The sequence below is a fragment of the Protomyctophum bolini genome, assembly GCF_963924005.1.
Source record: "Protomyctophum bolini genome assembly, chromosome: 12".
In the NCBI taxonomy this organism is placed as follows: domain Eukaryota; kingdom Metazoa; phylum Chordata; class Actinopteri; order Myctophiformes; family Myctophidae; genus Protomyctophum; species Protomyctophum bolini.
The window spans coordinates 33,965,236-33,993,201 of record NC_137873.1 but is presented as its reverse complement, the minus strand read 5'-3'; the positions used below and the strand labels follow the sequence as shown (position 1 = coordinate 33,993,201).

The following is a 27,966-nucleotide window of genomic DNA, read 5'->3' as shown; positions in this document are numbered from 1 at the left end:
ATGCAGAGTGAAAGGTTGAAGTTGAAGGGAGGCGGCGTTGGTGCGAAGAGGCTAAACATTAGGTACCAGTTGCTGCTGACACGACACAAACGTTTGAAAACCAGGGGCCACACCGAATCCCAGTTGGTCGATGAAGGGTGGCTCGTCTTGGCTGTGTATCTGAACCTTGATGCCCGCTTCATATGATGTCTCATCTGTGGATACAGTAAACCAGAATCGTGGATACAACAAGAACCAGACATTGTCACTTAAAAAAAAAGAACCCCCTTTATTCTCTTCTACCCATTCCGGGTCAGCTCTGCCCTTCTTTTTCCCCCCTTGTCTCATACACATGAAGTCGCCGGTCACTTCTTTTCATGGAGGAACATGCTGGAACCCCAGTTCCAGCCCATGCCGAACAGGTGGCCTGACCAACATGTCCTGTAGGAGTCATTAGTGCTGAGATAGAGATTGCCCTCCCTGGCTGGCTTCACACCCTCGAAAACGGCCAATGAACTATATGCACACACACTAGGCTAACACACACCATTTTGGAAATAACATAGGGAACTTCCCTACTTCCTTGTGTGTTACCAATAATACTAATGAAGGCTCTGTTCCATTCTGGTCAAACAAAGGCAGGGTACTGCTATTGTGCAATACCCTATGTCACTGGAAGAACTCTGCTACACCAGTGGGTCTCAAAGTGTCCTTGAGTGGGTTCCAAATGGCCCCTTACAGGTGTGTACAGTCCCATAAGGGCCCATTTGGTTCCATTTGTACACTCTCAGAGTCATGGGGGTCATTGAAACTAAAACGTTTGAGAACCAATGCACACTAAATGGAACAGAGCCTCTGGAGGAAGTAGGGAAGCGGCCCGGAAGTAGGAAGAGTTATTCTGTGTGCATATAGCCAAACGTGTTCGTTGGAGTGGTGGTGAGCAGGAACCTTTCCCCTGTACTACTACCCGTAGGGGGTTGCACCACCTGACACTATGTTCAAACTTAGCCTAGTTATAGCTTAAATGGCTTTTAGTAATGCATACGTCTTGACTTAAGCCATTTAAGCTATAACTAGGCTAAGTTTGAACTTAGTGTGAGGTGGTGCAACTGGCAGGTGGCCCTGGGGTTAGCACAGTGAGACTGGGGTGGGGTACTGTCAGGAGTGGAAGTACCCGAGTAGAAAGGTATCGTATTGAGTTAGGGTTGGTCTTACTTCAACATTACTCAAATAGAATTACATAATTACTTTAAGGTTTAAACTACTCAAGTAGTCCGAGTAGCAGTTTATTATACTGCACTGAGGTGCACTGAGGTGCTCTGTGTGGCAGTTTATTAACTACATATAATCGCTGTCGGGCACAACCCTTGTATCTCCATATTTAACTTTTTTCCACAAATGAATGTCCTATTTTAAGATATATATCTTCTGGGGGTGTGTGCTTTTTGCCTTTATTGATACGAATGTCCTATTTTATACTTTTGTGTCTGACAATGTTGTGCAAAAGTAGCAAACAGTATTTACTACTACTACTGAATTCTAAATTTGGAAAGACTTTTATTTCACCTACAGTATAAAAACATGGCCAAAATAAGGATGTCAGGTTGAAAGTGGTTAAGTCCGTCCGTATGTTTGTTTCTAGAGCCTGGAGTAGAAGACAATCCCAGCTCTTCAAGTAGGTACATGTGTCTCCTGTCACAGGCCTAATGGTGTATTTTATTTCATGTTGTATATTATGTAATCTGCCTCGTAAGGATCTGGAGTGTCAGTTTGGTATTCACTTGATCATTGTTTGCAAACCGTCATGTCGGTTTTATTGTAATTGTTTATGTAAACTGTAAAAAGTGTCCTGTAAGTCCATATGGGCTGGGCTTCTTCGGCAGCATGACACTTAAATAAAGAATCAATCAATCAATCATCAATCTATTTAAGCAGATGTACTCGAGGGGCTCATTCAGTGCTATGCAAGTCCCACATGTCAATACGCTGTCGTGGCAATCAGCTGACCATATGGGCGGGGTATTTAAGCTCACTCACCCAATCAGCTGACCATATGGGCGGGGTATTTAAGCTCACCCAATCAGCTGACCATATGGGCGGGGTATTTAAGCTCACCCAATCAGCTGACCATATGGGCGGGGTATTTAAGCTCACCCAAGGCTGAAATCGTCCTGCATTCCTTCTGTTGCGTTCCTGGTTGTTGCTACGAGCTGTTTGCTCACCGGTGGGCTCTGCTATTTCTGTTCCCCTTTTGTTATTGTATACTATCCATCTCCCTGCTCTTAATGGTTAATGAGGGTTGTATAATCCATTTGTGAGTTATCCGACAGAACTACTATTAATGACTAATTTGATCCATTGGAACACAGGCTCGTTTTTCCATTTCCTGAGAGGAAAAGCAGCTTAGTTTTGGACGTAACAAGGTTTCTGCCCGACAACAATGACATATGGTCACCATGAGAGGCCCCAGTATAATAAATAGAAAGATTTAAAGAGGTTCAAAGCTAACTTAACCCATTTTGACCCGAGATCAGATTCTAAAAATGTCTTCTACATCCTGAGTTTTCTGAAAAAGCTATGTTAGTCGTTCTTCGATTTTTCAAAAATAGCAGACCTACAGTACAAGCTGCAGATCTACAAGCTCAGATCTACAAGCTAGCAGATCTACAAGCTCATAGCGCGCCACCGAGTGGCGCGCTATGAGCTTGTAGATCTGCTATTTTTCAATAGCTAAAGAATAACATTATGCTAACACTAAAAGGGGTTCCCGCCCCAAAATGGGTTAAATGGAATATCCATCTGACTGTCATAACAGCACGACAGCAAGCTACTGAAAGTAGAATTACTTATTTTAAAATACAACTCTTTTGTCAAAAATAAAAGTGAACGTAGAATTTTGGAAGAAGCACGTGGAAAAGCTATACACAATAACAGCAACAAGAGTAATTGTATTCACTTTCCACCCCAAGGTTGAAGCATACTCACTCACGCTGAAAGTACTTCCACAGTATGATAGGTAGTGAATATTAAGAGTCTCGGACCTAGAGGCACATTCAATAGATGTGTTTATATCACACAAATGTACTGTAAATGGGATACATCAACAATGCAATCACCAATAGAACACTTTACTGCTAGCCTTGCTGTATCAAGTCGACACATTTCTGCTAAGGTGCAACATTACCGTGAAGGATGAGATCTACTTCAAGTCTGGAAAAGGCCCAGGAGAAGATCCGTTATTATCACTCTAAGCATGCAATACATACAGACAGCACTGTTTCCAAACAGTGCTGTATGGGTCGCGGACAGATTTTTATGGGTCCCGTTATTTTTTATTTCCTACATTTTGTTTTTAATTATTATTATTATATATATATAAAAAAAAAAAGAAAGGTTCACAAAAAAGCAAACATTTACATGAATTAAAAACAAATTAAATTATTATTATACATTTTTTTTCAGTAACTTCATTGAGAAAGGATAAAGAAATTCCATGAATTAGAAAACAAAATGTTGAGCTTGTAGATCAGGTATTTTCACTAGTTTGGCTCCTGACTCCCGGATAAACGTCTAATTTCTCTTTGGGGTCTCAAGCTAAAAAGTTTGGGAACCACAACCACTGCAATACAGGACAGTACATAAACATTGAATCGTTTTTCTTGGCCGAGGGCAGCATCAGAGGATCCTAAAATGATTTAGGCATTTCCCCCAATTGATCATAATTCACACGGCAGCCATTACATCAGTGGTTCCCAAACTTTTTCATGTCAAGGACCCCCAAATTGAAACTTATCAGCCCACGGACCCCCATTATAAAAGATATGCCAGGGACCCCCCATAAGAGAAGATTCTTACGGCTCTAGCAGTGATTATCAACCCGTTTTAACTTCAAGGACCGCCAGTTTGACATGCATTAGCATACGGACACCCATTTAATGGCATTTCTATCTCTTGGACCTCCAATTTATATTGTAACATCAATGTTCATTTAACTCTGAGAGTGTAGAAATGGAACCAAATGGACCCTTAACGGGTCCATTTGGTTCCATTTGTACATTCTCAGAGTTACAAACCCATAAGGGTTCATTTGGTTCCAAACTATCATTTAGCGGGGGACCCCCTGGAACTCCCTCAAGGACCCCTGGGGGTCCCCGGACCCCACTTTGGGAACCACTGTCTTACATCATACTCAGCAGCAGGGTATGGATTATGGTCAACAGAGTTGATAAGATACTGGGGGCATGCGAGTAAAACCTACTACAGTAGTACTGTATATACTTTGTCTTACGAAGCCGTCCTGTGCTAAAATAGCTGATCAATGCATCAATGCACTGTGAATTTGTACATGTAGATCTGCCATAGTGATATTTGTGGCATGGGACACTCATGAAAAAGAATAAATTAGCTATTATGGCTGGGCAATAATTTACATCAATATTATATCCATATTGTGTTATCGAGACTAGATATCGTCTGGCATTTTGAATATCATGATATGATATTTCCTGGTTTAAAACCTTATTTTAAACTATAAAAATAATAATATATATAAATATTGGACATGATACTTATATGATGCTGAGTTCTGACCATGATACCGACATATTTTTAGATCTTCTATTTTCACTATTTTTGAAAATGTTGAACCCATTCTGGGTGTGAACCCCTTTTGGTGTTTTAAACATTATGTTATACTTTAGCTATTGAAAAATAGCAGATCTACAAGCTCATAGTGCTCGCTACAAGCTTGTAGATCTGCTATATTCTTTTAATCGTGAAAATGTGGCACAAATCTTTGAATAGCCTATATATATTATTTCAAAGCGAACGTTTTGAACTCAAATCACTTGAACAACATATTTTCAGATGGGGGTCGGCTGCCAATTACATATATTTGTGGGGGTCTTTGACATGAGAAACTTTGAGCACCACTGACATAGAAACATTGGGTTCTTCAGAAAACTGTCAGGATTGAGAAGGCTAAATGGGTCAAAGCCGTTTACATGTCAAAATACGGTACCGGTATTATCGCCAATAGACTAGGTTTTTGGTCAACAATGTCGTGATATTAGATTGTGTCCATATGGCCCAGACTACATATATAAAGTCAATTTGCACTGACCTGTCTCTCCCCACACTGGCAAGTATTCATCCTGCTGAATGTCCATCATGATCTCCAAGCCGTTCCCTGTGCCGCCCTTCAACGTGGTCAGAATTGGGTTGCCATCCAATCCAGAGTTAAACGTGTAGCATTTTCCATAGCGAGTGTAAATCTGCGAAAGAACACATAAAAATACATTTGTGATGTGTGAGGAGGGGGGAATAAAACAAAACCTTGAGATCTCGTGGACTTTTCATATCAAGGCCCTGCATTGTTTATTTCGGCATTTGAGCCACGGACCACCATTTGATTGACCCAAGACAATTTTGTCCAAAACATTGTAAATAAATGGTAAATGGTGAATTTATATAGCGCCTTTATCCAAGGCGCTTACATAAATTGTGCATTACATTCACCCATTCACACACACACACACACACACACACACGCATTCATACACCGATGGCGGAAACCATGCAAGGCACCAAACAGCACATCAGGAGCAATTAGGGTCTTGCTCAAGGACACTTCGACACTATAACTCTGGGGGAGCCCGGGTTCAAACTGGCAACCTTGTCAAACTTGACAAAAAATGTGTCATTACTGTATAAGAACCAGACAGCACTAAATTAGCTTACGGGGTAGCTACTGTATGCTAATAAATCTCAGTGGTGTTTAACTATCGATCGCTACTCTATAACATTTTCCAGCCAAACAGGTTACATACAGTAGGCTATATGTTTTTCCTCACCATCTGATTAGAACATTAGTTACACTTTATTCAAACTCAAGTTTGAATAACGGCTATTCAGTCAACCGCTTTGAAGCTTTAAGACAATTTGAGAGAAGTCTCAAGCTCAATTTGAATGTGGAATTGATTGGTTGGCGCGCGCACGCATGCACACTAGAATGGCAGCAAAAACAGCCACTGACAAACCTATGCCCACTGCTTTGAGCCTTTGAAAACCAATACTGATATGGACCCAATATGAACGCCCGTCCTAACGTCTTTGCATTGGTTCTGCAACGCAGTTATTTTTTTACATTTCACAATGGTTTCCACACACTGGAACACCCATTCAGTGAATTTAGATGTCCCCAGACGTATAGGCAGAGAACCCTGATTAACTGAAGAGATCATTAACAATGTCACCAGTCTGCAGATACTTTAATCCTGATTGATTGTGTACCTGTGCACCGTGAGTGTCCTGAAGAAAATGTCAATTTCAATGTTTGATTGATTGAATGAAATATGTATTAACAGTTTGCAGAATTACAGTACATTTCAAGCACAACGCAATACAACTGTGAGTGGACGACCAAATACAGCATTACACTTGTTTACAAGAGGGTCCACCTTGTTCAATTCATCAAAACATTTAGAGACGTACAAATAGACACTTCTATTTAGCCAAAGAACAGAACAGAACAGGAATTCATCATACAGGAGGTAAAAAGGGAAAAGACACATATACAGTGAGGGGGAGAGTAAGCATGTTGCAGTAAGCATTTTGCAACTATCATCAGACACGCATTGATTCAATTCACCATGGCCTGTGGGCCATGGTGAATGAATTGTTGGAGATAGACCCTGACGAAGACCTTTTGGTCTTGCTCATCAATAAATTATGTGAATCTTTTTTCACCAAAGACGGGAGTGCCTTAAGGATTGTCTGCAATTTACACCTTTGGGAATCAAGCAGTACAACTTGAAGGAAAGATACCTTTTTTTGTATGTTGTTGGTAGTTTGGACATGAAGTATAGGCAGTTGTTTCAGACAGTGTGGAAAGGCTGCTCTCTAGCCCATTTTAGGCGGGAACCCCTTTTGGTGTTAGCATTACGTTATGCTTTAGCTATTTAAAAATAGCAGATCTACAAGCTCATAGCGAGCTTGTAGGTCTGCTATTTTTGAAAAATCGAAGAACGACATAGCTTTTTCAGAAAACTGTCATTTTCAAACAGACATTTTAAAAATCTGATCTCAGGTCAGAACGGGCTAAAGATCAGGGCCAGTGTTCCATATCCAGACTCAGACAGACCCCCACGCAGCACAGACAGACAGACAGCACAGACAGACATGACAGCGTGTCAGCTTCTCTCTCCTGCCACCGGTAATGAGGCCCTTCAAGCAACTGGCTCATGTGGCAGCTATAGCCGCTTCTTCAAAGATGTCAATTTGAGCACAGAAAAATGTGCAAGTTTAATGTGCTCTCTATCTCTGAAAGCAGCAGCGGTGCATTGTTTTAAATTATGCCACAGAAGCAAGTGATTGTTAAATCTGCATGTGAGAGCTTTTTGCAAGGATGTCACAAATATTGTAGTAGTATTTTCCGAAGCTATGCTTTCCCCCCCCCCATCTGTTTTCTCTTGAACCTGCTCTGTACAGTATGTAGATGCATAATATTGCATTGTGAGGGGGAGCTGATTATGTTGACTTTTGATCTCGTCGATGCAAACAATGCCAACCATTTTCTTTCCATGCAATGGTTATAGGCAATAACTTAAAGGTGTGATGAGCGAAGGGGCTTAACAGATGAATGTACGGTGCTTAAACAGAAAAAGATGTTTTCACATTTCGGGAGAGTGAAGTGAAGTATTACCGTCTATGAGAGCCTTCGGGTGTTTAATTATAGGGATGCTGAAAGTTTTATTTGCAGTGATTTATGACGTCTGAATTATTTATGTCCTCATCCTTCTTTCAGTTGGAGTTGTTATCACACACAGCCAACTGGGTGCTTTGGATGTTAAAGGATGTAGTAGACAAAAACAGGTGAAAGATAAATTAAGGCCTTTGCCATTATATGTCGTTTTGAATGTCTTGTTTAACAATCAAAACATACGATAGTAGAAGGATTACAAAATAATAGCCATAAAATAGGCAATAAGAACAAGTCATGTGGTCATCATGACATACTTTACACACATCTTACACACTTTAAATGAAATTACAACTGTGCAGCGTACGAGTCTGTAAACCTGCATAGAGACCGCCTGCTACAGAGAGGATCATTCAAAAGTAACACGCCTTGTCGTTTAACCAGAACCATAACATTTCCATCAACTCCTCACAGACTTCTCTCTCTCTCTCTCTCTCTTTACATACTGTGCTGAAGTTCTTGTAGGTGCAGTTTTCCCCACGGAACTTGCACTGCAACAGCATGTCCTCCAGCTGGTGGCCCAGTCTGCCGATCATCTCGGTGGTGTTGACGCTGTAGCCGGGGGGCGGGGAGTAGTCGCTGAAGTCCAGGAGACTCAGGAGACCCTGCTTGTGGCCGTCCTTTAGGATGGCCAGGTTCTGCTCCGTCACCGTGTGGTTGGGATACATCAGGTCCATCCAATAGCCACTGGAGTACAGGTCGGCCTTGGTGAGAGTCGACATGCGGAACAGGTTTTTGTTGCACAGAGTGACGGCCGGGAAGGACATGTTCTGAGCCCAGACCATGTAGATCTTGGTGGCGGCCGGGTAGGACATGAGGTGGAGAACGCGGTTCAGGGCCGAGGCGACGAGTAGGCCGACGCATGCAAAGAAGGCCGAAATCCAGAGGACCCTCTGGGGTCTGGACTTATCCGGAGAGAACATGAACTTCAGGCCATGGATCTTGGTCTTTCTCATGAAAGCGACGGTGGTCTCTTTCCCCGACGTCGGCTCACGATGGGTCATGCAGGGCTCTGCGGCGTTGTGGACAGCGGCGGTCTCCTCCTGGGCACCTTTGACTGGCATGACCCGAGGGTGATGGATTCTGATGTGGGACCTGCCGTTAGCGTCATTACTTTATCCCCCAGGCAGGTGCTTCTCACCCAATTACAGTCTCTTCAGGCGTCAACTTTTGGCTTATTAATTTCACGCACTTGGAAGCATGTTTTCGGGATCCTTCGGCGCGACACGTCCTGTGCAACAGCGAGTAAAGCGTGCCAGATGCGCCGCCGCTATCCCTCTCTGCTCAGGCTCGGTAAACTGCCGTGAAGATCATAACAAAGGATTTGCGCTCCTTCTGGGATGTAAAAACTGATTTACATAATGATTCCTTTAAGAGAGACAGAGAGAGGGGGTAAAAAAAAGCCCTGAATCACTCCATTAACAAAATGCATCAAGCGTAACTATACCGTCAAGTCCTCCATCAAAGGATAAATGGATGTGGTAATTGCAGATGTAAGCGACTGCTTCAGTTCAGGAGGCAATCACGTACGGAGACAGGTCTGCCCCTGTTGCTCTGGATCGTTCGGTCCTCCGCGTCCACCTCAACTGACAGATAATACTTGCAGATTTCCATCTGCATACTTGTAGCTGTAGCTGCCCAGGACCCAACTCCTTCTTCTCGGCTGTTAAGTCTGTTGACTTGCAGGTTGCAGAGAGGAATATGGAGCTAGTTCCCCCCCCCCCCCCCCCCCCCCCCCACACACACACACACTCTGTACAGTCGAGTGGAGAATGAGGTGGAGCCAGTGGATGGAATTGTTTTTTTCCAACAGGAGTATAGACCTCCTGTGGTACAGGATAGATGAGATTCCTACCGTATGTGTCAAAACAAAACATAAAGCACAATGGAAACGGCCTTTATATTTTCTTTGGTAATGTGCTTAAAAGAATATGCAGTTTCCCCAGGGATTAAAATCCAATGATAATTGAGTGGAGTGAACTTGCAACTTTTGGTTATTTTTGTGACTTTGTGACTCAAATTAAATTTACATTTCACAAAGCCAGTGCAACAACCAGATTTCCTGCTTGAACAACAAGTAATTGCTATATGTAATTGAGACAGACCAAGTCAGTGGAGACTTTGAGACAAACTTCATGCGATTGCCTTATTCCACCAACAAGTAGGCGCGTCGTTTCTTGTGGTTTGTATGAACACGACATTCAAAGTTGGCCCCTCCTTCCCCTCTCAGCAACAACAGTAGAGTACAGTATACTGTAGCGCAGTGGTGCCCAAAGTGGGGTCCGGGGACCCCCAGGGGTCCTTGAGGGAGTTCCAGAGGGTCCCCAGATAAATGATTGGAACCAAATGGACCCTTATGGGTCCGTAACTCACAGAGTGTACACTCTCAGAGTTACATTAACTTTGATTTTACGATATACATTGGGGGTCCCAGAGATAGAAATGCCATTAAATGGGGGACCGTAGCCTAATTCAGGTCAAACCGAGGGCCCTTGAAATGAAAATGGTTGAGAATCACTGCTAGAGCCGTATAAATCTTCTCTTATGGGGGTCCTTGGCATATATTTTCAAATGGGGGTCCGCAGGGCTAATGAGTATCATTTTGGGGGTCCTCCTTGACATGAAAAGGTTTGAGAACCGCTGCTGTATAGCGCACAGCTACTGCCCAAAGGCTGATGGACAGATCAAATGATCAAAGACAAAAAAACAGTCAAAGTCACCACACACATCTAGTAAGTAGACCATAAGTGCTGGATAATCTTTTTGTATCTATAGATTTTCATATAATACTCTAAGCTTTCCCCCCCCTCACTGTATGTGTCTCATTCTCCTGGCTGCTATTTTGTCGCTCACCCTGAATATTCCGGCATACATAAAGTGCTACATAAAATCAGATTATTATTATTACTATTCCTATAACTAATTAAAACTCCCCAAGGAGGGGGGGATCATGTTCTTTTTGCTCCCAATCGGATTCCGATCATTTGATTTTGAGTATCTGCTGATACCGATTTTTATCCGATATTAATATTTTTATAGAACATTTCATGATATATCACAATAGTATAATATCCAAAATCACAGACGATATTCAGTCTAATATCATGATATGGATATAATATTGATACTAGGGATGTCCCGATCAAGTTGTCCCGAGAGCTTGTATTTAACTCGTTTTTTATATAGTATAGTTTGTTGATTACTTTTGATGCAATAATGGTCTTTTTACCTTCTTATGAGGTATTAGGGTAAAAAGGTCTTAAAAGTTATTTAATTTGGCACTTCACTGTCGTCCCACTGGGAGGAGACCCCGGGGCAGACCAAGGCGCAGTTGGAGGACTCACTGTCCTTAGTTGGAACGTCTCGGGATCCCCCAGGAGGAAGTCACTAATGTTGCTCTGGAGAGGGAAGTCTGGAGCACTCTGGTGGAGCTGTTGCCCCCGCGACCCGACTACGGATAAGCGGTTGAAGATGGATGGACTTCAACGGACTGTCGCATACTGTGCTATAGTGGTTCCCTTATATATGTCCATGGTTTCATGGTAAGTACAACGTGATAGTAAATACTGTGCTATAGTAGTTCCCTTCTATATGTCCATGGTTTCATGGTACGTACAACGTGATAGCCACTAATCACGTCCCCATGACTCATTACAGTGTCACTGGACTATGTCATCGTGCCATTTCTAGGAAAAGGCGTCTGGTTCTGATTTTCCTTGAAAGACTGGCATCCAAACCGTTCCATTGGTGCAAGTACATTCTGGGAATGCCCTATAACAAACTGTACGTAAAAGAGACTTCATACTCTTTGACGGTCACAGCCTCGACAGCTTGACTCCCTTACTGTTTAGGAAGGATCAAAATCATTATGAGGTTCAAATTGAACGGTGCATATTATGTGCTCCAATCTGTCTATAACTGCTGCTGGGATGCACATTTCTCAACTCGATAATAATGAAAAGCAAAATACCAATTCAGAATGAGTGCCATGCGGGCAAGTCAATTACTTCAGCGATACCGTCTCAACCGAGTGAAAGGGCCTTTGCCTGGTTCTTTATTGATCACCAGCTGCTTCGATTTCCTCACTTCTCAATTTCTTTGGGGAAATGTCAATACGCAGCATGGGATTGAGGCCCACTTTACTGGTATCTTAATTGCTAAAGCTCATTTGCAAGGTCAGGGGCCGTAGCTCCTGCATGGTCTCAGAAATGTCTCTAGTCAGCAGTTTGGAGTCAAATTGCTATAATCTCAGTTTCTATCATTCTCAGCACCAGTACAGTATGTAAATCTTGGATATTAACCGGCCTCCCCCTATGTTCTACACATTTGCCATTGCTGCTAAAGTGGTTTGACCAGTATACTATTGCCAGCCTCATTCTTTCTTATTCATCGTCTCCACCAGGCTGAAGGCATGGGGAGAGAGTATGTTTTGCACTCCGTCAGTCCGTGTGTCCGTCCGATGCCAAATGTTGCACACACACTCCCTGGATGCCAACAATGAACCTCTGCCCCAAATCTTCCAGAACGGCCTTTTATAGCACCAACACATTTTTTTAGATTACTCCTCCAGATTCTGTCCAAAGATCCCGCCAATCGTTACACAGTATCTCTACAGTCATGTGCTCAAGACGGATCTGTCCGACATTTCATATTCCATCCTAATTGGCTAACATTGGCTTTCAAAGTTTGCGGGGTTGGCCCGTTATGAACAAAAAGCATCAAATCATGAACGCAGCGTGCAATTTACGTGAAATCTTTCACAGACTTTCCTACTAGGCTGAGGAATATATGATCCTACCTACATAGGTGGATTTTTGCATCCAATTGCCATCAAAGGCGTAAGAAGAAATGGCACCCTTTTCACTCAATCTGAGCTGGTAGGGGAAATAGCCAATAATACGCTTTTGCACAAAATAACACCTGGACCTCTTAGCCATCTAGTATGAAATTCTCCTTTAAAAGAGAAACCAGGAGTGACACACATGCCATTCAACAGTCTCTAGTTCCCCCTCCTCTTCCAGGTACACTGAAAAATATAGAATGCATGAATTGATCTCAGAGTGTAATAATGGACCTTCTCAGTTAAATTAACACTTTTGGTCATTTTTTATTGTGCAATTAAGTTAACATCCCAGCCATATAAAATGATGGATGCCTATAATTTAATCGTCAACGTTGCGCACTGAACTATAAATCAGTTTACTGTAAGTCTACTAGTACTACAGCATAATTTTTCCAGCTTTTATCAAATCACGTCCCTTACGAGAAAATCATGTCGCATCTTGCCGCATTGTCGGTATAAAGTATATAATTTTTGATACCTTGATCTTGGTAGGAGATGAGAAAATAGAAACTATCATATTTGAATGTTGTGAGAGAGATAAAGGCATGCAAGTTTCCCTCCATACGCAAACATTATGAAAGCAAAGGACAAAAGATGAGAGATTTAGGAAGACCCTTTAGGGAGGGTTATGCACTGCATTTGTTTCTGAGATATGATTTTATTGATAAGCCATTTATCACCTTGGACAATCAAAGGCATGGTTCGATGTACTGTACACGGGCATATTAACAGCTCTGGGTAACAGCAAATGACTTTCCTGGTCTATAAAAATCACTGCTGTGCTTATTAAGCATTTTTCTTTCTTGCCAACACGTCCATTGCTATTCTTCCTCCTCAGGAAGACGGCAATCTCAGCTTGATCTCATTATTCAAGCATCTAATTAGAAGGTTGGAGGGTAATACAATTACGACACGAAACAGTTTGCCGTTGTTGACTAACAGACAAAGAGAAAGAAAGTCGAAATATTTGAAATGTGGCAAATGTGCCTCAAGATTGGATAGTTCTGAAGAACATCAGAGTCAAACAAAACCCTTTGCCTCTTTCATATCAAATCTCTGTTGAACCCCAGAGGTCTCATTAGAGTCAAAAGACTGCGTGGAGAGAGCTCTTCCAAGGACCAGTGAACACCACACACCTGGTATATGTCTGCCAACAATTAGACACACCTCAGAAACACGCATGAAGGCATGCGTACGCACGTGCACACTCATACGCGCACGCAAAGGGGCTGTGACACACTAGTGTCAGTCATGTCCAAGGGGTGTACATCAAACTGCCAGGAGATAGGTTCCCAATCCTGACCCAGTGAGGGGGCCACATATGGATCAACCATATTGGTTCCCCATGGCTACGTCTCTTCCTTGGTGGAGGGAGACATCTGGTGGCTCGTTTAGAAATGAGACAATCGTCTCACTGCATTCACTCAGTATGCTAAGTGTAATGCGAGGCAAAACGTGTAATGCAAGCAAAGCGATAATAGATTTTCTGCTAAGAGGGTTCATACTGTGATATTAGTCATATAGAATGCATCAAGATCAAATGGATCCAATACTGCCCACACACTTCATTAAGAAAAGGGCGGAGCCCCAAAGCGATGCTGAAGGAGGTAGTTCTATGCAATAATTGTGTGCATTTCCCTACCAGATTCAGAGGCACTCTGTCTGTATCAATACATAACAGATGGTGTCCCCAACACACACACACACACACACACACACACACACACACACACACACACACACACACCCTCTTCTTTTCCCAGGGCAGACATAATCCCATCTGAGAAAACATAAGTGTGCTGTCACTCAAGTATTTTGTTGTGGAGCCGCCGGCCTGCTCTTGCCCTTTGATATGCCCATTCCTTATACATTCCCCCCCGAATGCTTCCATTTCCTGGGATGAAATGTCATCCATTTCTTATCCCCCTATATTAATTAATTCTGACCTGAGATAAGATTCTACAAATGTCTTCGACATCCTGACAGTTTTCTGAAAAAGCCATGTTTCTAATATGTCAGTCGTTCTTCGATTTTTCAAAAATAGCAGACCTACAAGCTCGTAGCGCGCCACTCGGTGGCGTGCTATGAGCTTGTAGATCTGCTATTTTTCAATAGCTAAAGCATGACATAATGCTAACACCAAAAGGGGTTCCCGCCCAAAATGGGTTAATTCAGCGGAACAGTTTAGGGATTTTGTTATTGTTGAAACCAATTTTGTATTATTTGAATGAAATGGAAGCAGAGACTGCCATGCAGTAATGACAAATGTTGCTTCATCTTATGGTAGTGTCACTTGGAGTTGGCTCATTTTAGATTGAAATGAAATTGGGGCTTTTGTTTGGCGCTGTGCCACTATTTCCAATTTGTGGAAAGTGTACTTTATATGAAAATAGACGATGTACAGAAAGAGCCTGAATAAATAAATTTAAAACAAATATTGTAAATACAGCATTAGAGTGTAGAATAGATGATGCTGAATGCATAAAATAATGACAAAGGGGCGCTTCAGTGGAGCACACATACTGTACAGTAACTCTGTCAGGCCGGGTGACCTATACCTAAATCTTGCCCAAATACGTGGCTCTACTCAGTGATATTGCAATGCAAACTAAGGTAGACTGCTGCACCCATAGCAACACAAATAAAGACCCGGAAGTATATATTATGTGACACCACAGTCTCAGAAAGACCCCCATCAGCCAAAGACCTCTGGCCTCCAGGTCAAGAGTCTATAGCTTTCAAGACCTGTCCTCCGAGACAGTCATCAGGATGACCTCCAGGACTATTATTACCGGGATTCAAACAGCACTCTCTCATCGACACTACCCCAGGATCTATAGGAACATACGGTACTCGTTGAGATTCTTCTACTAGTTACTTTGAGCCACACTCCGAACCATACGGTATCTCAGTAGCATGCGTTCTCTTTCATTCTGGGGGATAAGCGTGCGCCAAAGCAGGGAGAAGAGACCACCTCCTCAGTCCAGGTTGATGAGCGTACAGTACGTATACCGATATGTTACCCATGATGCGACGCGACGCGTTACACTCTCGTTTATCCTGTCTGGACAATGAGGAATTGTTGCCGTGATGAATACGAGGACGACGACCAGGCTGTGGAAGAAGCCACCTAAAAATGCAGAATACTTTCAGAAGGGCCGTTCCTACAAATCAGTGCCATTTCAGCCTAGTCACTTTTTCCAATACAAAATATATTTTTTACAGGATTTCTTTCCTGAAAGAGGGCGGCATGTTCATCGGTCAGATTTTTTTTCCACAGGGGGGACATTTTATGCTAAAGATGGCCATTACTCCTCATGTAATGAATAATATGGTATTACACTGTGAAAACAGAATAAGATTTTAATATATTTATCAACCATATTTTCAGAATTATGAGTATCAAAGTGGTTATTTTGTTTTAACGCTCCATCGTTTTTGCTCCCAAATTAGTCATTTCATTAACACCAATTCCCAATTGTGTAGTCCCCGTTCACTGCTAACTCCAGTTGGTGACATATACAACACATCAGCACTTGGAAAAGCGCTATAACAATGAAATTCATTATTATTATTACAGCACAGCAGCAACACATGACTTCTGTGTTTCCTTATGTTGAGCCAATAAAAGGTTCATCTGTGTGCTTCAAGGGCTCAGAGGAGCTGACTTATAGCTTCAGGATACTCCAACACTAACAAAGAACTTCTTCGGCTTTGGCAGGTCAATAATAAGAACAATATTGAAGAACTTCGACAGTGCCTTTCTCTGCAGTTTCGGCCGTTCTTGTACCTCAGTAGATGTTTTCTAACTAGCCAAACACCTGCTATCATACTACTATGATATCATGCTGCTACTAATGATAGTCTTCAAAATTATCCAGAGAAGAGGGAAAGTATTCTGAGATATGCCATATTCCTTCGTAGCTACGTCACAATTATTAATGACTGATGCAGTCTGAGATCTACATGGGAGTCCCACTCACTTTCACTGTCAGGTGAAAAAGAAGCTGCCACCCTGATAATTCAGGCCCTGACGGTTTCTCACTGTGTATGGACAGTAAAAGTTCCTCCATTATTTTTTACGTGAGAGACATAATTGCAATTCAGTATTCAAAGCCTGGCTTGTCTTCCAGCATGAAAAGATATAAAGCTCCTGGCTGTCCATAATTGGTAAATGTTAATGACTTAAGTTGAATGTATAATTCGTACGGTGCTGTTGCTCTGTGTTGCTTGCCAACAAGAATTGATCTACAAACTCACGTGTCGCATCAGGAAGAAATAAATCAGCCTGTAAACATTTGGGAGTGGATTAAATCACTGCCAAATTGTGAATTGAAAATGTATTTCAACTTACCTGATCTTATAGCAGATCTACAAGCTCATAGCGCGCCACCGAGTGGCGCGCTACGAGCTTGTAGGTCTGCTATTTCTGAAGAATCGTGAAAAGTAACATGAAAGTGTTTGAGAACGACTGACATAGAAAAACATAGCTTTTTCAAGAAAACAGTCAGGATTTAGAAGACATTTGCAGAATCGTTCCCAGGTCAAAATGGGTCTTCCCCAGTTCAAAGGAGTCAGGGTGCAATCAGGGGGGGCTCTGAATACGATACGCAACACCCATCAGGGAAGGTGCAAAGCATGTTTGTATTGGTTAAGAGTGCATGCTATATGGATTCCAGGAGCCATTAGTGAAAGCCAAAGCTAAGTATTGGCATCGGATATAACTCTATTTCAGAGGATATTTGATATTAAACCAATACAGTTAACCAAGACTACAGGGCATATCGATTACAAAGATTATTCAGCATTTCATAAGGTATAACAAGAATTTGCCTATCAGGCATAGCCTGGAAACCAGACGAATCTGCCACAGGGGAAGAGAAACAAAAAGATCCCTGGGGGAGATTGGTCTGGCAACTCACCCAAGGTGTTGTGAATGATCAATCAGAGGCCCGCTAGGGGGGGGGTTCCAGTCTAATATGGCCATGGCCAGGCTATATCAGGCCGTGACAGAATACAGGTGATGTATTGTGTTGGCTTTGGCCCCACACGTTTTTACAGTATGCTCAACGGTCTAGCTAATTAGGTTAAGTGGTTTCTGTCGACATGCCACCTCCATGTTGTGTCCGCCTCTGAACTCGTCTATACTCCCCGACATGCAAAGTCAGCGAAAAAAACAAAACAAACAAAAAAACAACATCATCTCTGTATGCAGTGGTGGGGCAGTGGGCCCCCTGCCCATGGATTCCTTCACTATTCCTCCTCGGCAGCCATCGATTTGATTGCCAATATTGCACTTACTGTAGCTGTAGCGGCTCTGTGGCCCGGCCGGACCTCGCTGACATTGAGTAATGGGACAAACACATTAGGTATTTGCTATCCGGACTGTCATCTACAGACTCTCTCTCTCTCTCTCTCTGCAGTGGGATTTGTCTACTTCATTGTTTGCCCTATAGAGATTTATTCCATCTCTCCCCTTGTTACGCTCCAGGCGGCATTCTTAATTGCTAAGCCCCCTTCGCACGTCTCTTCCCTTCAGCACTCCCTAATGCCCCGTTTCCAGCTGTGTGTTTTTTCGGGATGCTGGCTGGGCTCCAAGTCAAGGATGAGTCATATAGCCGTGGTGTCACTCCTCAGCTAAAAAGTCCCAGTCCTGCCCCTTATCTTAACCCATTTAGGCCTGGGAACGATTATATAAATGTCTTCTAAATCCTGACAGTTTTCTGAAAAAGCTATGTTTCTGTCAGTCATTCTTCGATTTTTCAAAAATATCAATTTACAATTTACAATTTAGGCATTTAGCAGACGCTCTTAATCCAGAGCGACTTACATTAAGCAAGAACAAAAGCATGGGAAATCACATAAAAGCATTTATCATGAAACATGCGTAAGCTAAGAAAGTAACAGTGGAATATCTATATAATGAAACTATACATATAAACTATACATATATACTACTATGCTATACATATGTACTATGGCGTGCTATGACTATATACAATGCAATTCTAGTGCTGTCTACATAACATGCTATAAGTCTGTATCAAATGCTATCCAAGTCTACAGAAATGCTATCTAAGGGGGGTAGGGTAAGTGCTATGGGCCATGATGGAGTCTGAAAAGGTGGGTTTTCAGACTACGGCAGACCTACAAGCTCGTAGCGCGCCACTCGGTGGTGCGCTATGAGCTTGTAGATCTGCTATTTTTCAATAGCTAAAGCATAACATAATGCCAACACCAAAAGGGGTTCCCGCCCAAAATAGGTTAAGTCCCATTTATACTTTGTCGTATGACGTGGCCATTCAAATTGAAATGAAAGGGGTTTTCAGACAACCGATTTTCAGGCCATCATACATTGCCGTGTAAATCCGCTTAAGGCTCATTCATACATGCTTCTCCTACTCTTCCACTCTCTGAATCTCTTTCTGTGGCTGCCTCCATCACTCCCTCTAAAGCATGATTTATACCTATCGAGTGCCAGCGTTGCACGCCGAAAATAGCACACGTCACATTGCAAACGCGCCGCTGTGAGGTTGTAAATCAGCCATAAGCTCTACTGGACTACACCAGTCTCTCGCTGTCACCCTGTCTTTATATCTCTCTCTAATACCACTGGGTTTTGTTTGTCCCCGTCCAGCCCTATACTTCACACCACCACCCCCCCCCCCCCCCCTTGAGTCTGCAGCCCCAGAGTCTCCTTTGAACAGACATGTAATTCTTGACCTCATCTTTCCTCTTCCAACTCGCAGTCTTCACTCCCCCCCCCGGGCTTCCGAAAGGCAAAAGCCTCTAAAAGAAAAAGGGCAACAGAGACGACAACCACACAATGGGTGAACTGACAGCACACCCTGATTTGATTTTGGCAGACCTCAGAGTATCGCGATCTTTGTTACACAGAACAAATCCACTCTCCCACCACACAGACAGAACCTTAATTAAATCTACGAAAGCTCTCTCTCTCTTTTGGTCTCCAACATACAGTAGCCCACCGGACACAACACTGATCCCCCGCAACAGGAAGCTTTTTAATCACGACACACAATATCAACCATTAAAGAGATAAACGTGTTAGTATCAACCCACCCCACTGTAGGTGCATAGCTGGCACGCACCGACACGCTAAACTTTGCTGGTCAATAGCAATGATGTTACGCCAACTCCAGCTATGCATCCTGCATATATATACAGTAGCGTTCAGTGACAGGTGATTTATCTGGCCGGGGACCAATCTCACAGGTTTAATGCAGAGCAGGGAAGTCAGGCTACACTGGACACTTACGCCTCGTGTATTAACCCATTTCGGACTGAAGTCGATTAAAAGAAATGCCTTCTAAAATCCTAACCTTTTTCTGAAAAACCCATGTTTCTATGTCAGTGGGGCTCAACTTTTTTCCATGTCAAGGACCCCCAGAATTATTGGGCCACGGACCCCCCATCTCAAAATATGTTGTTCCACAGAAGCCAATATTTTAGTAAAAAAATGTTCGCTCTGAAATATATATTCAAAGATTTGTGCTACATTTTCACTTTTTTTCAAAAATAGCAGACCTACAAGCGCGCGCTATGAGCTTGTAGATCTGCTATTTTTCAATAGCTAAATTATAACATAATGTTTAAAACGCCAAAAGGGGTTCCCGCCATGAATGGGTTAATGAGGTTATCAATCATGCACTATAGCTCAAACAGACGCTGTGTGGGAAGAGCGGATAAGATTCACTTTGATAATCAAACAGAACATCCACGTAGGAAATGTGCTGAGCCGATCCAGAAATAAAAGATTCCGACGCGGTCTGAAGACTCAGGTGACATGTTTGGTTTTTTCTTCCGTCTACTTTGTCATCAGACAATCGGGAAAGGAAGATTATGGGCCTTTCACACAGAGGTAGATGTATTGTATGGTGGAACAATGCTATAATGTCCAACAGATATAGATAAATGCGCGCGCACGGACAAAACCAATACCTGGAGGGCAACAAAAACACATTTACAGTGTTGTTTTTTGTCATCAGAAAGGAAGATTATGGGCCTTTCACACAGAGGTAGATGTATTGTATGGTGGAACAATGCTATAATGTCCAACAGATAGAGATGAATGCGTGCGCACAGACAAAAACCAATACCTGGAGGGCAACAAAAACACATTTACAGTGTTGTTTTTGTGTGGGTACTAGTATCGGATTCGTCATTGGGCAGCACCTGGTATGATATCAGAGTACTGGAGGCCAGTCTCTGACTCCAGGCATCGTCAGTACTATGACGTAAGCACTATGTGCAGTATGCCACGGGGCGGCAGTGGATGAAGGTCCCCGGTTCGATTCCCAGCTCCCCCTGGGTTAGGGTCAAAGTGTCCTTGAGCAAGACACTGAACCCCTGCCTAAGCCCTATAAGCCTGCTTCCGGTGAGCAGGTTGCACGGTGCCTTGCATGGCTTCCGACCGCCAGTGTGTGAATGTGTGCATGAATGGGTGATTGTGATGCACGTTGTAAACTAAGCACTTTGGATAAAGGCGCTCTATCAATGCACCATTTACAGTGTGTCATCATTAATCTCCATAGTTGGGCATATCGAGAGACACACGCATTTCACTCCCACCTACTCGCGCACACACAGATATTCCTGTAATTATGAATGTTAGGCAAGCCCATATGTGATATAAAAGGACTACACATTAAATAAAAACACCCCTGTGAACTGAGTGGTGCAACTCCCCTCTTCGCCCCCCCCTCTCTCTCTCATTAGAAGGCAACAGTGCAGCACTATCTCTCTCTCTCTGTTTCTAGCACAACAGCGCCCCTACTGGTACTCATAGTCATACTGGTGCTCATAGTCACATTAACCTGACTCTGCCAGCTGGGGGCGGTATTGGGTAACCATGTTCCCCAACACAGCATCCATCTGGGATCTCTCAGGGAGTTGTGCTAACACCGAACCACTCGTGGTTCGAACCAATCAGCGTGAGCTAAGGGCGGGACATGTGCGAAACCGGATGTGACGCTATATAGACACGTCAATATGATTGGTTGTGTTTGCACGCCTACACGGTGATAGACAGACGGTCCATCGAATCATCTACCAAGTATCTTGAAAAAAAGGAACAGCCCTGTCATCGAATTTGCTCCCGAGATCCCAGATCCCAATAAGCTGTGAAACAAATTTGTGTAGCAAGCTTCTTGGATCTGGCAGCGTCAGGTTATAGTCACATAGGTTAACACGCGGACATAGTCACATAGGTGAACACGGACATTGCTGTTCCTTTCATTATCAATAGCAAATATTGAGACGTGTGGGGTCAAAAGCTGTATATAGATCCCTCAAAAAATACAAAAATCACACCCGTGTGAAGTGAGTGGCGCTCTTATCATCACACGTCATCATACATCATCTCATTCTGGTCAATCACAATTTGCCTCCTCACTTTTGTCTTCAATGTTTGACATGTTTGTGTTTACTCAAACCCTCAAACTGTCTATGGGAATTCACTTTGTCTTCAATGTTTGTGTTTACACAAACCGTCAAGGCTGGACATAGGAAGGGCTAGCGCCCCTCAAAAATGTAACACATTTGTACAAATAGTAGGATTATTGTTTGGAGCAATGTTGAATCATTCTGTATATTCTGTATTCAAGTATTTTCTGATATACTTTGGCCCCAGCTCTACCAACTGCACAGAACAACACATCAGAGGATGTCTGCATCATGGTGCTGATGTTGTTGCGACTACATATAGTGGTAATCTGAATTCCATCACATCTCTAGTCAGACCACATATCTGTAAGCCTCCCAACAGTCACAACAGGCCGAGGAGGGGAATTCAGGCAGCAACATGAATCTTTAATTAGACGCCTCTATACTTAGGCCCTCCATGCTTCTCCAATTTCTGACATTTAGCTGAAATTTATCCTTTGTCCATCGAGGATGCGATAAGTCAAGGTCAGCCAAAGGGAAGCATCCAGCCTGCTTGCCGATATTAGAATGTCATACTAAAATGTTAACACCTTGGCAGTAGCAAGTACTGCGACTGTTCCATTTGCATTGCTCAGCAAGTCTCATCTTTAACAGAATTGGCCTTCATAAATTAGACGGATAGGGATTCGGGAACCACTCAGGATTCGTTTTGTCAGAGCTTGAATAACCAAAACATTATTTTTCCATTTTAAAACCTTACGCAGAAAATAATTGTAATGGCCATTTTGGTAACTACTGTGAAATATTAGAAGTCATTTGCTCCTCAATTTCCCTTTCTTGCTGGCTTTTAAAGAGATGCAGTGTGAGCCCATCCCGGGGCTGGGTTTGCATCACTCAAATCAATGGCCCATTTCATCGAAATACAATCCTTCCCCCTGTCTCTGCAGCAGGACGATTAAGTTCCATTCAAATTCTGCTGACGTGATTTCCATCTCTTGTGTACGGGAGTGAAAGAAAACGTACCTGAACCCGAGCACACATCAACATAAATGGCACCCCAATAGATGAGATAAATGACCCTTTTGCAAATATGACAATGTTATGCTTTGTCTACTGTAAATCAAAGCCATTTTGCACCCACATTGTGAGACAAGAAAAAACCTTTAGAGTGACTAAATGTGACTAATGCCGCTTTGTTTGAGAACGAGGATGGGTTTCTGGTATTTTAAAAGAATAACGGTAATGAATTAGAATCTCTATTGGTCTGGAAACCGGCATATGTTTGCTTCATAATGCATGAAGCATGCGCTCAGTAGAGATTTGCTTTCACCAGATGGCCTCTTTCTAGTGTACATTTCACTCAAGGCACATTTTGAGGAGATAGCTGTGATTGTTGCCCTTTAGAACAAAGGGACTGATGTGAGGGAGACAAAACTGACAGTGTAATATTGGCCACTACGTTCTTAATGTGCCTCATCATGACAATGCACATTTTTACTAAGAGACATGTCCGTTTCAAAACGGCTGCAGTCAAAATGTCTCCCAGAGTTCATGATTACTGGAATCAAGATTGGTACGATACGTACCCAAAGGAAGCACTCAAATTAAATAGCCTTTAATAAGAATTTTATTGTGTTTTTGGCACATCTTCAAAACCTTCACATTTTCCCCCAAATGTAAATTTTTAGCAGTCCTCGATTTCATTATGGAACTTGTTCTCTCTGTAATTCCAACGGGGCTATACGCCTTATACGAGCCCAGACAGGGATCAGTGACTCTACACAGCAGCAGCTGTCACGGGAAACCAGAGCCACATTATATGGAACCATACTTACAGTGGTGAAATTCTCAGCGCCGCACTCCTTGCCTCGGTATTTGCACTCCAGCAGCATCTCGTCGATGTTGTGACTCGCCCTTTGCACGAGCTCCAGCATGTTGAAGGTCTTGCTGGGTAAAAACTTGGCGTCCGAGGGCTGTCCTATGGCCAGCAGGAAGTCGTCGAAGTCCACCTGCTCGACGCCCAGCATCGCGGCCATCCAGAAGAGGTCGTTGCGACGGATCTGGGACTTCCGATAGCTGTTGTAGTTGCAGATGGTGATGGCCGGGAAGTACATGACGGGGCTGTCCATCTCGTCCAGGATGGTGACGTGCGGGTACTGGAAGTACGTGATCACCATGCCGGCCACCTGGTACAGGAAGCAAGAGAGGGAGCTGCAGAACGCGGCGGCCCAGATCAGCCGCCGGAACGTCACGCCGCCGGGCAGGAAGATGTGGCTCAGGCCGTGGAGCGTGCAGCTGCCACCGAAGACGGTGATGTCTGAAGGCGGACGTGGTGCTTCCTCTTCAGGGGAACCCATTGTCTACAAAAAAACAGGCACGGTGGTGGGGAAAAAAAGGCTCCAAGTAAAACTTCCGTGATCACCAGATCCCCTCCTATGGCTGTATACCGTCTTGTTGGGAGACCGTGCGAGAACTGATGCGAGGAGGTTTCGACCGACCTATAATGGCGGATGGATATAGGATGAACCAGGAAAGGGTGTCGTTTCGCAGAGACCCAGGGGTGGTGGAGGAGGAAGAGGTGGGATAGGAAGCAGGGAAGATGGACCGTTGGACTCAGCCAATCCTCGTTGAGGTTCCTAGAGGGCACATTGAAGCCAAGAGATTGGGTTTCATTGGGATCCGACACTTGGTCCCACAGTGGGCTGAGAGAGAGAGAGGTTCGATCAGACGACGGGCGCATAGCCTTCTCATGCAGCGCACACTGACGCATCCTCCAGTAACCATGAGGGCTGAAACTAATGATTATTTCCATAATCGATTCATCGGGGGCCGATTATGTAAAAGATTAAATCGGATTATGGCACTTGTTTAGCCATCGCCTTAAAAAAATATATTTTAGGTTATTTTAAGACATTCTAACTTTTAAAAATATATACTTTAAAAGATGAATAATTCATTAAAAAAAATCATTATTTATTACATTTTGCTGAGTTAGGCTGCTATTCAAATATTCAAATAAAAGAAAAAAATTATTAAAGCCACCACATGGTACCTTTACTCTTATTCTGACATATTTTGCTTTGCAGTCGCTACTGTGCATGTGCAACTATCTTCAGGTTGTAAGGGAAGAGAGACGGCTCACTCCTCTTTAGTTTAGTTACACTTAACACTGGAAATACTATGGTTAAGTGGGAAAACACCCATGATTAATTGCAAAAAAAACTACAGCAATTAGTTGCCAATTTGATGAATCGATTACTTCATTAGTTGACTCGATTCGTTCACGATTAATCGTTGCAGCCTTACGTAACCAGTTCATTGTCACCCAACAAATATAAGAATGGAAACAATGATGAATGTAATTTGTAACAACCTAATTTCCAGCACTCAAGTACACTTGAACATTAGTGTCCCTATTAGTGTCATAAACAAGCGGACGTTCTGCAAAAACAGACCCATCGTGATCTTGTAGATCTGCTACTTTCACTATTCCATCTCTGTTAAGCACGGATCCTGCCTCATCATTCATAGAGTAAAGTATAGCAAACATTTACAATGGGTACTGTAGCTGATTGACTATAGTGACTACACTGTCTTCAGGCCCAGAACTAGCTGATGGAGGCATGGAGGGTTACCCTGCATTCATGTCTAGTAGTCCAGCTGATGAGTGACTACACTGTACTCAGGCCCATAACTAGCTGATGGAGGCATGGAGGGTTACCCTGCATTCATGTCTAGTAGTCCAGCTGATGAGTGACTATAGTGACTACACTGTCTTCAGGCCCAGAACTAGCTGATGGAGGCATGGAGGGTTACCCTGCATTCATGTCTAGTAGTCCAGCTGATGAGTGACTATAGTGACTACACTGTCTTCAGGCCCAGAACTAGCTGATGGAGGCATGGAGGGTTACCCTGCATTCATGTCTAGTAGTCCAGCTGATGAGTGACTATAGTGACTACACTGTCTTCAGGCCCAGAACTAGCTGATGGAGGCATGGAGGGTTACCCATTCACAATGTCTAATAGTCCAGCTGATGGGTGACTATAGTGACTACACTGTCTTCAGGCCCAGAACTAGCTGATGGAGGCATGGAGGGTTACCCTGCATTCATGTCTAGTAGTCCAGCTGATGAGTGACTAGTGACTACACTGTCTTCAGGCCCAGAACTAGCTGATGGAGGCATGGAGGGTTACCCTGCATTCATGTCTAGTAGTCCAGCTTGCCAGAATGTGAACCCGGCACATTTTGAGTACCCTAAAGTGCAAGCGTTAGTTTTGTGCCGAATTTAGCCCAAGGAGAGCAATGAAAACCCCCTAGATTGACACATCACATGCTATATATTAAAGCATAATATTTTGCCTTGTATAGGTTGTCAATGGTACCTCAGCGTATTATGCAAAATATGAAAATTGCCCAACATATACAAGTTAGCATCCGTCAGTTTCTAAATGCTGGGGACCCATACTCAACATTTCTAACATAAAACTTTAGGGTACTCAAAATGCCCGGGTTCACAATGGGGCTCTATGGGCTGGAAAGTAAACTATAGTCTAGGGATTCAAGGTGACTTTCTAGTCATCGAGTAAGTCTACTTACTGTATGTACACCTGTTCCCTTGTGAACATATCATATATACTATAGTGTCAATGAAACACAATAAATGGCAGTTAAGTTAAAGTAAAGAGGAAATATCCCACAAATATATCTGCACATTCTCTAACCCAGGGGTCTTCAATGTTTTTCAGGCCAACAAACCCTTAGCCGAGATACAAATGAAGCAGCGACCCCCACTACATATTGCATAAAACTGTGTTGGAGATTAAACGTTTTTATAGTTACAATAAATATATACGGTATTAATAGATATCATCATAGACTTGTTTGGCATAGTATACATTATCTTTTCTATTAATATTTTGGATTCATGTTAAAACACCTTGAGTGGCCCGGGCCTATTTAATCCATTAATAAAATGTGCCCATCGTCAGCAAGCGCCCCTAGGCTGTAGAGTGATGCAATCAGTTTTCAGAGCACTAATTTGACAGAGATTATCAATCCGGGCACATGACCGTGCACTTGAACTTGACAGTGATTTACGTCATGGGCCCTGATGGTGTTTTAATGAGTATTTTCAGTTAACAAACCCTTAATGTTTAGTCAACTTATTGACCGTTGGCTCTGTACTTGGTCTGCTCTTCTTCCCTCTACTACACCAATGCTCTCAAAATAGCCAATTTACAAGCATACAACGCCTGAAGTGAAGTGGTGTGAGCTTGTTGTAGATCTGGTATTTCCGGCTAATGTTTCCCGTCAGGCCCGTCCCCCCAGTGCCTCCCCAGTGTCCCCCCAGTGCCTCCCCAAAAGAAACACCAGCCTGGGGTGCCAGATTGCTCAGGACCGGCCCTGTTTCCCCATCACACTCTAGTTACTCTGAGGACCCCCTAGGGGTCCCGGATCACCTGTTTAGGACCCCTGCTCTAACCTTCCAAGCACCTTCCATTCAACCAAAAAAAACACAGCATCACAAGAATTTGTGAAAATGTGTGAACTAGAGGGAGCTCATATCTGAAGGCTGCAGCATTCCGTCGTACACTATCTTCTCCTGCAACACCTCCGTCGTCCATATGGCAACAGAACGGAATATTAATATGTTTTCTTCATTGCAGCTCGGGTCATTTGGGGATATTAAACTGAATTTAGACACTGAGGTTATGTCAGGCCATCCTCATGAGCAACGTTCTCTAAAAAGACAATTGATCTGTTCATGCAATTACTCGGTTTATGCCTCTGCATTGGTGTCATCCAAGGACAGCAATTTGAATGTGCTCCAATTCTGCAAATCAAAAATCAAGCAGACTTTCGGTATTATTTTTTTCTTTTATAGGAATCCAATAACTTTTAACACCTGATTAATCTCAGGATTATGTCTCAGGAAATTGTGGATTTAATTAAGATGAACGACTAAATTAAAGTAGTGTT

At 43.0% G+C, this 27,966-nt stretch overlaps 1 protein-coding gene across 2 annotated transcripts in view; it reads right to left on the bottom strand.

The window, feature by feature from the left end:
* The window catches only part of asic1c (acid-sensing (proton-gated) ion channel 1c), a gene marked incomplete at its 5' end in the record, with an annotated part of 109,620 nt that overhangs the window by 13,976 nt on the left and 67,678 nt on the right, over positions 1 to 27,966 (bottom strand). Inside the window, 3 exons of one of the 2 annotated variants that reach the window (XM_080778036.1) lie at positions 67 to 194; positions 5,102 to 5,252; positions 23,822 to 24,629. In XM_080778036.1, coding sequence (XP_080634162.1) covers positions 67 to 194; positions 5,102 to 5,252; positions 23,822 to 24,343 — 801 coding nt within the window. Of the gene's footprint in view, positions 1 to 66; positions 195 to 5,101; positions 5,253 to 23,821; positions 24,630 to 27,966 lie in introns of those variants that run through there. The other variant, XM_080778035.1, reaches the window with a different exon arrangement.